The sequence below is a fragment of the Scomber japonicus genome, chromosome 21 (genome assembly GCF_027409825.1).
Source record: "Scomber japonicus isolate fScoJap1 chromosome 21, fScoJap1.pri, whole genome shotgun sequence".
Lineage (NCBI taxonomy): Eukaryota > Metazoa > Chordata > Actinopteri > Scombriformes > Scombridae > Scomber > Scomber japonicus.
In genome coordinates this window covers 26,984,164-26,999,131 of record NC_070598.1, presented here as the reverse complement: position 1 = coordinate 26,999,131, position 14,968 = coordinate 26,984,164, and the positions used below count along the sequence as shown (strand labels likewise).

The 14,968-nt window shown below is 38.7% G+C and overlaps 1 protein-coding gene across 1 annotated transcript in view; it reads left to right on the top strand.

Annotated features, from left to right (window-relative positions):
* Positions 1 to 14,968, top strand: part of cubn (cubilin (intrinsic factor-cobalamin receptor)) — a 148,828-nt gene that overhangs the window by 80,343 nt on the left and 53,517 nt on the right. The window contains exons 41-47 of the mRNA XM_053342033.1: positions 994 to 1,140; positions 4,685 to 4,875; positions 9,928 to 10,096; positions 10,827 to 11,001; positions 11,822 to 12,000; positions 12,713 to 12,922; positions 13,640 to 13,780. Of these exons, the coding sequence (XP_053198008.1) occupies positions 994 to 1,140; positions 4,685 to 4,875; positions 9,928 to 10,096; positions 10,827 to 11,001; positions 11,822 to 12,000; positions 12,713 to 12,922; positions 13,640 to 13,780 (1,212 nt within the window). The remainder of the gene's footprint in view (positions 1 to 993; positions 1,141 to 4,684; positions 4,876 to 9,927; positions 10,097 to 10,826; positions 11,002 to 11,821; positions 12,001 to 12,712; positions 12,923 to 13,639; positions 13,781 to 14,968) is intronic.

Below are 14,968 nucleotides of genomic sequence, written 5' to 3'. Positions count from 1 at the left end.
TGTTAATTCAAAAGTCACCAGATCTATGTTCATCCACTTGTGCATGCAGAGGCTCATTGACATAGAAAAATGCCTCATAATGCCAAATATGGTCAACAACACTATTTTAAGTCCCAGTAGCCTCAATTTAGAGCTATTGTTGTGGACAAATGAAGATAAAGATAAAAAACATCAAGATGTGTGCATGCATCAGGACAGCAGACTTATTTATGTACTGTATTATGTCGTTTTATGTGTGTTGCTGCATTGTTATTGGTGTTATTGTATCTTACAGTACCTTGTTTTCTGTAACATTTTAACTATTTCTATACCTCACTTGTTGCTACATGATTACTCTGCAAATAATCTGGTGTGCCTGGTCAGGAGTGGCTCTAAATGTGTACACTTTGTTAATCACAAGTAGTTGAAAAATGAGATTCTATGCATAGAAATTGATGACAATATAGTTACGTAAATATTTTACTAAATGTGGCCTGTGGTGTTCGAGTTTAATCAAGTTTAGGCAATGGCCTTACAGGAATTATACGATTCAGTGTTTTGAAGCTTGACCCATAGGGACTAAAGGTCAGGAGCAGTCTACTGCATCACTTTAGACCAATTTCTCATGTCTTACAAGTCCCCCAAGCTTATGAAAGTGTAATCCTAAAATGCAATTTAGTTCATAATTTTTATAATCATACATGATTACCTTATGTTGAAGAAATTATTAATAATATTGAAATGGACAAGTAGAGGTCTGATTCATTTATCAATATATGCGTAAGACAAGCACTAGGGAGGGAGGGAGGGAGGGACAGAGCTGGAGGGTCTGAATGTCTTTGTACACTGCATCTCAGTGAATCAAGCTAGCTGCAGTATGTTATGTTGTGTCATTAGATTTCCAATGTATGAGGCCGAACCCTAAATTTGAGGTGTAAGTAGATCAGTTTGTTCTTCTAGGTATTTCATAACTCCCTTCTGTTATTTTATAATTCTGTCTGTGTATGTTTCCAGGTGCATCCAGTCTATCCCCTGTGTTGGCCAATGTGTGTGGCAGGGATCCTCCAGGTTCCCTCCATTCAACAGGAGACTCCATGTTCATCCACTTCTCTTCAGATAGCAGCATCAGTGGCCGAGGCTTTAATGCTTCCTACTCCAGAGGCAAATTGATAAACATTATTTATGTGTTACCCTGATTTCCTAAAAGTTTGTGTGTGTAAAAACAGGTGCAAACTTGACATCACTTGCAAAAAATGTGCAAGCTGATCTACTAATACAGTGCACAGAGGCTTGGGTCTTTTAAATGTGAAATCTAAAAGATAGTATGCGCTGTATGCTTTAGTACGTCTACCATAATGAGTATGTAATATGGGGCATTTTTACCCCAGTGTGCAAAATACAGGGACGAATAAATGTACATATGTTATTTAACACACGGATTGTAATTTATCAAACCTGAAGGTAATTTAATTGATGGTAAGTGCATCTATAAATAATACCTTTGAATGACAGGTATTAGCCTGCTGTTACTGTGGAGAGGAGGAGAAAAAGGCACAATGACAGAATACACAGAGAACAGGTTTCTTCCACCTGTGTTGATATTTTTGGAGTGGAACATTTTTGGTTTTACGAACAGCATTGACTTTGTCAAAAATACTCTCCCATATAGTGTTTTTTCTGGTAATATTTTTTTTCTATATTTCAATATATTTGTTAACTTCTTCCACAAGAACCACTAATTCCATGAGGTCAGATTTCATTTTGCACTTGCGGGCTTTCTGCTCGTCCAAACTCTCCATTAAGACACCAAACCCTCATTTAAGTACTGCTGTCTGCACCTCATTGTCACCTCACTGCCATTTGCGCTGTTATTCTTAGTAGATCACCAGCAAAACACATGCTAACTGTTTCATCTAATCTGTTGAATACACACACAAATTAGTACCTTTCATTTGGGCACTTAGTAAATCAATTAATTCTGCCTCATTTAAAGCAAGCAAATGCTCTCAATAGTCTACAGCAGTGACATGCAATCACACTCCATGCTATTGTTCATCTCAGGTCAGATAAGAGAGAAAGAAAGAAGAAAAGAAAGAGAAAAAGTAATTAATTATACTCATTAATTCTCCCAAAAAGCAACTGAGTTAGTAACTGAATTACATCAATGTCAAAGTAATTAATTACCAGGGAAAGTAACTATTACGTTACTTTTTTGAAAATTGTTCAAATATGTCAAATTACTTGGCTGTCCCAATCAACAACAACTGGCCCAAAACACGTTCAAAATTAAATTATGCTTAAATTATGCACTACAAAGAAGTAAATAATAAAATTGTACATGTAGCAGATGTGCAGATTGAATTTTATTCCTCAAAAAGCAATAACAATGTTAACTTCTCTTAATATAACTATGAAAAATTGTACAGGAAATGAATAAATAAATGAAAAGGTCCGGTGGGGGGGTGAGATTGGTCTAATAAGCAGCAACACAGAGCTATCAGGACGCTTTAGCTTTGCTCTCACACGCGCTGATAGTGCGAAAGTGTTGGATGATCGGCAAAGATGAATCAAATCAGAAGTAATGTCTTAATACGAGCTCAGTTCATGTCTGCATGCCTGACACACTGACTGCCAAGATTCACTCCAGAACACAGGAGTCTTATACTGTCACAGAGTAGGTCAAATATCTTCAGTACACAGTTTGAGCAGAATGTGATATCCTTTGTGAGGCACCTCAAATTATTATGGACTATTATCAATCATTCTTCGACATGTTTCTTCAGACTTTATGGTGCCCTGCTGAGTATGGTATGTTAAGAGAAACATACATACTAACGTGCAATGTATTAATAGTCACATAAACACACACACACACACACACAAGCGCAGTCACTCTGTCTTTGGTTTTGTGTGCAGCCACTCTTTGGCAGGGAGACAGAGAGTGAGGGAAACGCCTGTTCGGGTGAAAAACGCTTTAGTTAATGCTAGTTAGCTAATGCCATTAGTAATGCCGTTACTAAATTACACAGTTTCATTGAGTGCAATCCTGGAGGCTTGTCATGACAGGGCCACCAACAGAGACTCAATGACATTGCCCAAGAAATAGTTCTAGCAACTTACCCTTTCATTAAAACACAACTTGTTGTTTTTATACTTGGTTTTTGTGCATATGTGCACATATTTTTCTTTAATATTTGTGGTTTATGAATTTTCTTAGATAGCTACCATGGAGACATGACAAAAAATTAAGAGAAAGAGAGAAATAAGGAATGATATCCAACAAAGGTGTGCTGCAGGAATTGAACTACAGTTTCTGCAGTTACGTGGCATGCATCTTAACCAGTAGGCTAGTATGGCACATCAGGCAATTTTTTAAAGTTTGTGCACAGATAAACTAGCTTTTTCTCCCTTCTGATGCAAAATAGCAAACAAGTACACAATTGTCACAATAATTGGTTCCACCTTATGTCAGCATCCTATTATCATCGATAACTAAACAGTTGAAATAGTGGACACTTTCAAATACCACGGTGACAGTCCAGTGACACTGGACAGTAGACTCAGACTCTGCTCTAGGGCTTTTCCACTTTACAGTTCTAGCAATACTCGACTCGATTCTACTTGTTTTTTTATTGCGTTTCCATTAGGGATAGTACCTGGTACCTGGTACTTTTTTAGTACCTGCTCTGCCGAGGTTCCCATGTTTAGTAGGTCCTGCAGTAATGGAAAAGGGCGTTTCTGGTACCAAGTTGAGTCGAGCTGAGTAGTGCTAGAACTGTTTAGTGGAAAAGTGCCATTTATTGTAGTGTTGCACCAGCTTCTTTAACATATTATTTGTTATTAATTGGGCCAAACTTACATGCATACCGAGCACCAGGATAATTGGTCTCCCCACACTCAATCTCGCATTGCAGCCTCAATAGCACAGGACATCACACCACTCAATCACCACCTTACTGTAATGCCCTAGGGTTGCTGGTACAGAGCATTGCACTGCAGAAGGGTTTGTTTTGAGAAAAGCCGAATTGCCTCAGTCATGGCCATCTTAAACAGTAGATCTCGCTGAACAGGCCTGAGTGTGCACTGCTGTCACTTTATGTTGTTATTGTTAGATTGCTGCTATAGGGGATTGTTGTGTCTGGTGTGTACAGTGCTGTGGAAAGGAATTTTTCCTTGGGGACAATAAAGTCTAAAGTCTCGTTTTCCTCTTAATAAATTAATTGGTAAATAAAATAATCACACAAAACAAGTTTCAAAAATTCAACCTCTCCTAGGATCTGATTTAAAAAACTGAACATGGGATGCATAACAGAAACTTACATTCGCTTTAATTATCTCTCTTTAAATGAAAAAATAGAAATAAATAAAACCAATGAAATATACATTAAAATAAATATTTTTATTATGTTTATTTTAAATCTCTTTTCCAATTTTAATGTATGTGCAGGCTGTATTTTTATTTATTTTTAAATAAAATTTTTATTTATATTTATTTTATATTTATTTTACGACATCTTTTTTCTCCCTTAAAAGTCTCATTTATGTTAGAGCGAATTAATTTCAGGTTGAAGCTGGACCCATAATTATATGATTTTGTTGCTGTGGCATGATATCACTTTCTGTCTCCACATTTTCTGTTATGTTCACCTAGATTTCTTTCTACAACAATAATAGACATAATAATTATAAAAATACTTTTTTTCAGGTTGTGGTGGCCTTTTGCATGTAGACAGGGGTGTGCTGAGCAGCCCTCACTACCCTCAGAACTATCCACCTGCTCAGGACTGTCAGTGGCATGTGATGGTGACACCTGGTTTCAGGGTTTCTGTCACCTTCCAGAGCCCTTTCCAGATTCAAGGCTATGGAACTGGATGCAGCTCAGGAGACTACCTGGAGGTAAACAACATATGTATTGCAAAATCTGCATATTATGTGAGTCGAAAGTTGAAAACAAGATTCAATTAAATTGCATTTTAAAACATTTTTGGTCCATTACAGCATACATACCTGCTCTGTAAGTCACTTCAAATCAAATATTGAATAAAGTGATAACACAGCATTCTATCATAGGTAGAGCAGACAGTCACACTGAGCCTTATGGCATCTTGCTACAGAAAATAAAAGCCACAGACTCTGAACAACAACCCAATACAAACACTGAGTAAGTGCATTGAACAAATCAACGATTGGATGTGCCAGAAGTTCGTTCATTATACCTTTGTATAATGAAAAATTAAACAAAAAAAATTAAAGCAGCAAGCAGCGTCAAAGGGCCCTCGCCCCACACACCATGTGGAGCTCATGTAAATCTGATTGTTCCAAAGGTTTGAAACAGCAAAGTTATTAAATGCATAATTACAGCCTCCACAGGCGTCTGATCAAACATGAAGGAGACAGTAGTTTGATCTGCAGCCTTTAATCTCCATGTGTCATTGGTGGAGTGTGGTCTAAGAACATAGTAATAATACAGTCAATAAACTTGAACTAGAAACAGTAAACTGAGGCACCTTTTTCCTGATCTGGTATCCTGAATCAATACACGTTGTCTCCACTAGATGGCACACTAAGACCACAAATGAATGTGGATGACTGCTTGACTTCATAATCTACTGCAATATTCTGAAACTAACATGTTATAACAAACTATTCATCAAGATGACAGAAATAGAAGTAAACATAGTCTAAATTAGAAACAAATTATATTTCTATAGGTTACAACTAATATCCTCAACATATTGTCCTTAAGACACTCATTATCAGTCAACAGTTATACTATTAATAACTTATCTTAATACATACAGATATCTAGTAAACCAAAATAGCTTCCTTTGTCGCATCTGCGCACACATAGAACTAATGACTGCAGCTCAACAACTGACAAACTTAAGCAGTTTTTCCTAGACTTCCTGTTGGAGTTAGGGTATGGCTCCAAGAGGCTTTTTTGTGCGTCTGGACATGATACATTGGCCTTATAGATAGACATAGATATAGCTATAGATATAGATATATACTTTATTGTCCCTGAAGGGAAATTTGTCTTGGGGTCTAAGTGCTGAGACCACTGCCGCCATAATTAAGAACAAAAAAAGAAAATAACAATAATACATGACTGAATTGCACATTTGCGCAACAATAAATGATCGATTTCATTTCTCTATATCAATGTGGAAAGCAGGCCTTAAACCTTGAAATCTTCCATGGGGCGCTGTGGAGCCATCTTGTCACATATAAAGGCCCAGACACATATTAGAAGTTGATAATCGTGACTCTTGATGAATGTGCAAGGTATGGCATGTGTATGAGTTTGTCAGTACGTACAAAATGGGTAAAGGCATTAGGGGGCGCTACTGAGCTGTTGTGCCACACCCAGGGGCAGGTGTGGTGTCATATTAAAGAAGTCCTAAGTTTGAAGCTACATGCCAAATTTGGTGAGTCTGTGAACATCAGAAAGTCCTCTAAATGGTGTCGGAAAAACTGATTTATTCCCACAAGACAGAAGTTTTTATGTTACTCATGACTAACAAGGAATGCAGATCTGAGCTGAGGTATAAACGGCTGTGGAGAAACTTTGTGTGCCCCCCCATATGAAGTCATCCACATGGCAGGCAAGAACTCCAGTACAGTACAGCACAGTCTTGATCTAGCCAGTAGAAAACAGCTGGATCAACCTGAGACATTCTTCCTCCTGCTGTCAGCATTATTTCTTTCACTCTGTTGTACCAGTACAGGGAAGCATCTGCTAGACCATACACACATTTCTTTAACTTCCATAATGTTCCCTCACTCTTAGCCTCAAGAGGGGGTTAATGTAAATGTCAGGTAATAGTGCCAAGCCTTGTGGAAATGCAGATTTTATGTCCATAGAATGAAGTGTCCACTGTCTTTGGAAAATTACTGCCAAAAGTAGTCGAAGAGACTCTGTAGCACATGTGGGTGAACTCCTCAAAACCTCGAACCACAAGTCGTGCTTTAGGTCCAGTGCCTATGTTTCTGAGGGTGCACACCCATCTGGTGGAAATGCACTTTTGTCCCTCATCCTTGACTTCCTCAAACACATTGATGTCAGTCCAGCTCTTTATCTCCTCATGTTTTGCCAAGTCAAATGATACATCTTTGGTTACAAATGCATCCTCACATACAAATGTGGTATTTGTGTCAGTAACATCTATTTCTTCCAGCAGATTTTCTACACTTGACATATCAGTTGCCTCTGTGGTGCCTGCAACATTAGTGGGTTCAGTATGCTGCAAGTTGTACCAGTTTTTGTATTTACCTGTAGCTTTGCCTGCACGCCCTAAGACTTTAGCTGTGTGTAAGGTCGCTATGTCTTTGTCTCTATATGTCACAATTTTCCCGTTTTTAGATTGACATCTGTTCCCCTCTGTAACATTCTTTATCTTTGTAATGTTAGCTGTGCAATGTTTTGTTTCATCCTGCACCCTAGTGGTCATTGCTACTGGCTCTGATTGTCTCATACCTTGTTGCACATCAGGTACAGTGTCTTCAGTGTCTACTGTGTTATTGTCAGCACATTATGTCCTCGCTCCAGGTGTGTGTCATCTTCATAATCAACTCTTGTGACATGCTGATCCACATTTTCTGTATTCTCTTTTCTCAGTGTAAGGCGATGAACCCTAATGCAGGTGTCACCATGTCTTACAAATACCACTGCACCTTCTTGACCGATTACAACTCCTGGTCCTTTATATTCTGGGCAGTCCACTCGCTTTACGTGTGACTTATTTGTTTCCTCAATGCTCTCCGTATTGTCTCTTAACATTCTGCTTCAGTAAAGGCCTTTCTTGATGCATGTAAGGCAGAGATGTTTTTTACCACCCACTCACTTTTTGTTGTGCTCTCTAAAGCTGGGGGTTTATCAATTAGTACCGAGGGCAGATTGGGATTCTGTCCAAAAACTAACTGATGAGGACTGTAGCCATGGACACTTTGCATGGTGTATTTTGCCATTAAAGCCCAGTCCATTGCTGTACTCCAGTCACAAGCATTTCTAGTCTTTACTTTCATTATGATCTCAGAAAGTGTTTGATTGTGTCGCTCCAAAAGTCAGTAGCTCCATGGGCTGTAGCCAGCTGTTGTTTACTTCTATGTTAAAGTTTTCTGCCATGTCTCTCAACTCATCATTGTTAAACTCTCCTCCATTGTCACTGAACAGTTTCTGAGTTGGACCATGCACACGTATCCAGTCATGGGCAAAGTGTTTCACTATGTCAGAAAATTTCTTTGTCATCACAATGCTGCTGGCACTGAACCGTGTGAACTGGTCAATAATATGTAGATACCACACACCTGATTCAAGAGCAGATCTTCAGACACAGTTTCATTGTACTGAGATGCTAATGGTAGCAGGCTTGTGTGTAGTTTTACTGTATCTTTGACATATTTCGACTCTTTTGTGTACAGAGTGATGTTACACTCCTCAACATCATTTTGTGTTACTCTCTTCACTCAACTTGACCTGCTCACCTTTGTGTGGACAGTCCTTGGCCCAGTGAAATGTGGATTGACAAACAACACACGTTGATCTGTGACCATACCTATCCAGTTGATTTGTGGCAGGCAATGGTGTTTTATGATGATATTTGTGGGCTTGACTTGCCCCTTTGTTGTATCTGCTCCATAACAAATGCAGTTTCTTGGTTAATCAATCTATCAATCAATCAATCTTTATTTGTATAGCGCCAAATCACAACAAAGTCATCTCAAGGCACTTTACATATGAGCAAGCACATGGCGACAGTGGCAAGAAAAAACTCCCTTTTAACAGGAAGAAATCTCAGACAGAACCAGACTCAGAGTGGGCGGCCATCTGCCTCGACCAGTTGGGGTAGAGAGGAGAGTGAGGAAGGATAGGAGAGAGAAGCACAATGAAAATCAACAATGAAGCTAGTAGATCCGGGACTGGAATCTGTCATCTGGACATCTACGGACCCAGATTACCTGTGAGACGAGAAAGCACAGACAACTCCAGGGAAGAAGTTTAGGCTATTGAATGCATTAGTAGTACATGTACGCAGCAGGCCCCGGTTCGAGTCTGCATGTCACATCCCCCTCTCTCTCCCGTAATTTCCTGTCTCTCTACTGTCAAATAAAGGCATCTATGCCAGAAAAAATCTTTAAAAAGAAAAGCTTTACAGTTAAAAAATACAATTGAATGGAGGATAAGATATTTATACATATACATATTGTTACCCATATGTAGTAATATGAATAATATCACCAAACCCCAATACAACTAATAGTCTGAACATTTCTCTCCCTTTCACACTATTACAGTATTCCATTATATAGGATTCTCAGCCATATTAGTGCTGTGTTAAGGTACAGATAATGCAGATCAAACACTTCCTGATGTTTCTGATTTACTTCAATCCTGCCACCTGCCAGCAGGATGCTTTTACTGTGAGGAACAGAAAAATACACTGTTGTGTAATCAATTAAGCTGAGCCTCACCACATAACAAAAATATTTATTTATGTATTTTTCATCTGAACTCTATGGATAGATAGGACAGAGTTGCGCTAAAAACAAAAGTGGTAGTTTTAAATGACATACTGAGATCAACTCTACATGACATACTATGCTCTCAATCTCATTTCTAAACATATTGAATTAGGTGAGACAATTGCCGTAAACTAGCATTGCAAGCAAATACTGAGCACCTAAGCTTCAAATTCTCTCTGTCATCTGTGTACTTATAATGAAAAGTGACTACACTGCACTGCACTTTACAACTGGAGGTCTGGTGCTCAACAACCAAAGTTTTGTAACATTTTTTACTACATAAAGATACTGAGTTACAGCAAATTAACTTTCTTGAAGGTGTTACCTCTTTATGTCTTTTGGTTTGATATCCATGATTGATAATCAGTTGGAGAATTGTTCATTTCATTACTCATAGTTTTTTTTCCCCCTCTGCTGTTTCCACAGGTCAGGAATGGTCCAGATGGTTCATCTCCGCTACTAGGGGTACGTCTCTGTGGTTCAAGTGCCCCGTCCCTCCTCCAGACCACTGACAACAACCTCTTTATTCGCTTTGTGTCTGATACCACTAATGAGGCCAGTGGCTTTAAGATGACCTTTGAAGCCCACAGTCAGGGTACAACAACTACTATTTTTTCATTGTTTCTGTCAAATGGGTGCATTGCTATCAACCTGTTTTTATTGGCATTTTCAATTGTGCATAAGAAAACCTGAGTTGAAACACTGAAAATTCAGCCAAAAATATTGGCGGTCATATTGAATATATTCATCTCAATACCACTGCTAGCAACACACTGTTTGTTCATGACATATAAACTGCACATAAACACAAGTTAAGTTTATAGTTCAGAACAGGAAGGCAGGCTTCCAAACAAGGCCGCCTTGTTTAGTAGCGAAGCGATAAAACACATCAACTAGAGAGAAGCCAACCTCAAAAATAAACAATAGTTACCTTTCACAGATGTTACTAAGAAAGTACTTGGTGACTGTATATAGCGCCATTCATTCCTGCCTACATTTAAGTCAGCCAACCACTATTTTAATATTTTCCATATGACAGTAATTCAGCAGAATAAAGTGAAACCATTATGGTTAAATAAAGGAAAGGCCCAATTACCAGCATTCTCACTTCCTTGATGATCTACACCACTCAGGAGCACTAATGAGCCATAATAACTGCTGGAATAGTTAATATATTTGTGTCATACCAATGTAGTGACTTTTCATAATGACTACTCAGATTGCCTGGGCTACACTATGAAGATTTTTGACTTGATGCAAAGAGTCATACTGGTCAATGTTGTGCAGTTGTCCAATATAAATATGCTATTTATTTGTTTTGGCAGCATGTGGAGGCTTCATTGAACTGAATGACAATGACCCTCCAGGGTACATCACTTCACCGAACTTCCCTCAGAACTACCCCCAGAACATTGACTGTATCTGGGTCATCAATGTGCCTAATGGTGAAGCTGTCCAAATTGACTTTGAGGATGAATTCTACATTGAGCCCACAGCCAGGTACATTATTCCTTAATTATTTTTTAGATTTGATTCTACTTATTGTTGCTGAGATTTAGTGTTTTTAGTATACAGTATTATTCATTTATTCATTCATTCATTTTCCAAACTGCTTATCCTCTCTAGAGGGTTGCGGGGGGGCTTGAGCCAATCCCAGCTGTCATTGGGCGAGAGGCAGGGTACACCCTGGACAGGTCACCAGTCCATCGCAGGGCTAACATAGACATTCATTCACGCACACATTCACACCTACAGGCAATTTAGACTCACCAATTAACCTAACCTACATGTTAGAGGAAGCCGGAGTACCACGAAAGAACCCACGCAGGCACGGGGAGAACATGCAAACTTCACACAGAAGAATACAGTATACAGTAAATAGTATACAGTACACAGTATCTCCTGTATTAGATTGTACATTTTTAGTCATTCTTGAGCTCTGCATTCCTTTTCTAAATTTCCCTGTAATGATTCATTGATAGATGCAAATGCAATTCATTTGTACTTCCCAAAGGAAGCAACTAAAAGATTAGTTATGTTTTAAGCTGAACTTACATGTTCTTACAAATAAGCTATATTTAAATTACTGTGACGGCTTAACAACCTTCTGGTTGATGGAGTCATGGAAGGTTGGAGATCCTAAAATAGGCAAGTCCGTAAAATGATCAATATGTACCGTGACCCCCTAAAAATGGTCACATTCTGACATCATCTAGCAAATCCTTGGGGGTAATGACCTTCACAACCTCTGTTTTTATTAAAACAATTTTGGTGATAATTTTGGAAATAATGTTACTATATTCTTATCTGTAATTCATAGTTGTGTGTACGACTATTTGGAGCTGCGTGATGGTGCAACATCTAACGCTGACCTAATTTCCCGGCTCTGTGGCAACACCCGACCATCTACCCAACATTCAACAGGGTCCTTCATGATGCTCAGATTCCGTACTGACATCAGCGTCACACACAAAGGATTCAAAGCAAAGTACTCCATAGGTAGGCAAGACACTTTGAAAATCCTGGGCTTGGTCTTACAATGTTGATCCAGTTCTAATTATGGCACTGTTAGCTCAAAAAGCACCTTCTTTAAAAGTGCACTGACACACACACACCTTTAGTAACTCAAAGTCAATTTCAGGCATTGTTTTTTTGTCTTTTTATATGTCTATACTTGAAATGAGATAGTCAGCTTTGGTGATTGGATGATGTGAAACACAGAACAAACTGGTTAGGCCATAGTCATTTTCTTCTCTTAAAGAAATTGAAAACTGATGGCAATGCAGATGCTCTCATTTCTCAAGTACTTCCAACTCCTTAGGAAAATCAGATGCACGAAGATATTTTATACCGTCAGTGGCCACCTTTTTGGTCTGGTTCTGGATTATTTTCTTGTGCTGTTTTCTCTGATGGTTTTGGTGACAAGTGACAATAATAATAATGATAGATAGATATTTGCATATAACAGGTCTAAAGTTTTGTTTCCCCTGGTTGTGCATTTAACAAATTGATGGAAGATGGGGAGTGTGGAGGAGAGTGAGGTGTGGTTAAAATCCCCTGTGATGGTAATGAAAGCGTCAGGGTACTTTGTTTGTTTAATGATGTGTTGTTTGCATTGTTGTATTCTTTGTGTATTTACTATGAAGCACTGCTGTCTGTTGACCAAACTGCCACCTAGGGACATTTAAGCTTTACTCCTTACTCTACACAGCTACATGTGGAGGTACCTACATAGGACAGAGCGGTGTGATCTACAGCCCTGGATTTCCAGCATCAAGCTATCCTGACAGCTCCACCTGTGAGTGGTACTTGGAGGGGCCCATAGGGCACTACCTCACCCTCAGTTACAGGAACTTCAGCCTGCAGGCCACTCCAGGATGCTCAGCTGACTATGTGGAGATCAGAGAGTACAATGCCTCAGGTGAGAAAAAAGATAACTGTTCTATCTTAAAAATCACATCCAGAGTGTAAAATTAACACGATTACCCTAGGCCTGCATCTTATGTGTGCTTTGCAACGTTTCCAAAGTACTGCCTGTTTCTGACTGTTCATTGTAATATATTACATATTATTTGATATTTCATTCTCAAATTGAAAATCTGGATGTTGTGAAGGGGTTTTTCTTAACCATGGAAAGGATCCTGCAGTCATCCACCACTGCTGTCTTCTGTCGACATACAGGCCTTCAGTTGTCCAATTATTTATGGTCCCCTCAAAAAGGGGGTGCTACATATTACAGAGCTTTCTCCAATTTGGATGTGAATACCCTCAAATTAAGAGAGTCTGCACTTTAAACCCATACTTATTATATAGCTTAAATTGGATATGTTTTGGTAAACAGGTAAAATAACAAAACTTGTGTCAGTGTCCAAATATTTATGGACCTGACTGTACAGCTGCTGAGATCTGATCATGTGAGTGTGAACACCTCCTGATATGGTCTGAATGATCCAATCACAATATGTTCTGAATGCCTTTACTCCTGCATTAGCATGTGTTTTTTTGTTATTCATTTAATGCCAGGTGTAAATGGGGTAGTAATCCAATAAGAAATGGGCCACAATATGGCAGGACACTTAAATAAAAATGAATTCATTCATTCATCACGTACATTTCTTCTCTTGTACTGTGTGTTCAGGACGCCTACTGGGTAGACACTGTGGCAATAACCTTGCAGCCTCCATGGACACGTCTGACAGTTTTGCTTATGTAAGGTTTGTCAGTGACACCAGTGGAAATGCAGCTGGATTCAGTCTGTCATTTGAAGCCAGCATTGAAGGTAAGATCATTTTCAAAAGATTATTAGGAAAGAAAAAAGGAAAATACAGAAAGTCATGAGTCTTATCTTTTAAATCTATGCCAAGGCCCCTCTTGCTCTTTGATCACCTATACTTTTCACACACGATTAGATCTCATTACATGTTGCAGTAGTCAATTCTGAATATGATGAAGGTATGGATTAAAGTTTTGACAGCAGAGAAGAACAGTGGTGGGCAGAGACAGGGACAAATGTACCCTATTAGGTGAAAAAGGCTGGTTTTTATGGTTTGATTGACATGGTATTCAAAGAAGAGATTGTCAAAAATGACTTTGAGGTTACAGATGTGTGTGGATGTAGTTAGTCAATGGTTGGGAAGATCAGATGGATTATCATACAGCAGGGGAGGCAAGGAAGGCATTTTATTGGCAATAGAGGCTGATGGTAAGATAGATAAATCAAGGTTGTGGCTGTGGCTGTGGCTGTGGGGAAGTTGACATTAAAATCACCCTGGAGGAGAATGGTAGGTGAGATGGCACATAGCGGAAGAAAATAAGATAAGTCAGAGAGAAAAAAAAGGGTTTAGCTTAGTCACGGCAGTGACCACAGGAGTGGGACCAGAGAGTTTGAATGTGTTTAACATAGTTTATATGTACAGAAATATAAACATGTAATAAATACATGTACAATAGAACGTATATAGGGGGATGATATTTACATGTATTTTTAAAAAGTGAATAACAACCCAGTTTCACAGTAGTTTGTGAAATAGTGACGGAATTCAATCTACTCCTATGGTCCATGGACACAAATTTTCAATTTTTGCACAGTGCATAGTTTACAGAGGTCCATTATAAGAGCAATCTGTGACAGTGACTGAATTCCTTTTTACTTTTGTCAGTGTCTGAATTATAATAATACAGTGGCTTTCAGGGGGGCCCTATTTTCCGGTGCACAACGACTTCAGTCACATGCACACACTTGGCCTACTGTACATATAAGTGTGCTGCAGTGTGATCAATGTCAGGGTTACTGTAAAAACATTACTGCTGCAGGCTTTAATACCGTCAGTAACATTTCATATAGTCACAATAAAAACAACATAGGAACCATGCAAGATGTTTAACAGAGCAAACAAAAAAAGAACACTCTTTCTCTCATCTGTCCCTTTTACATTTTGCAATGTAATAACTTTGTTGAAATAAAACC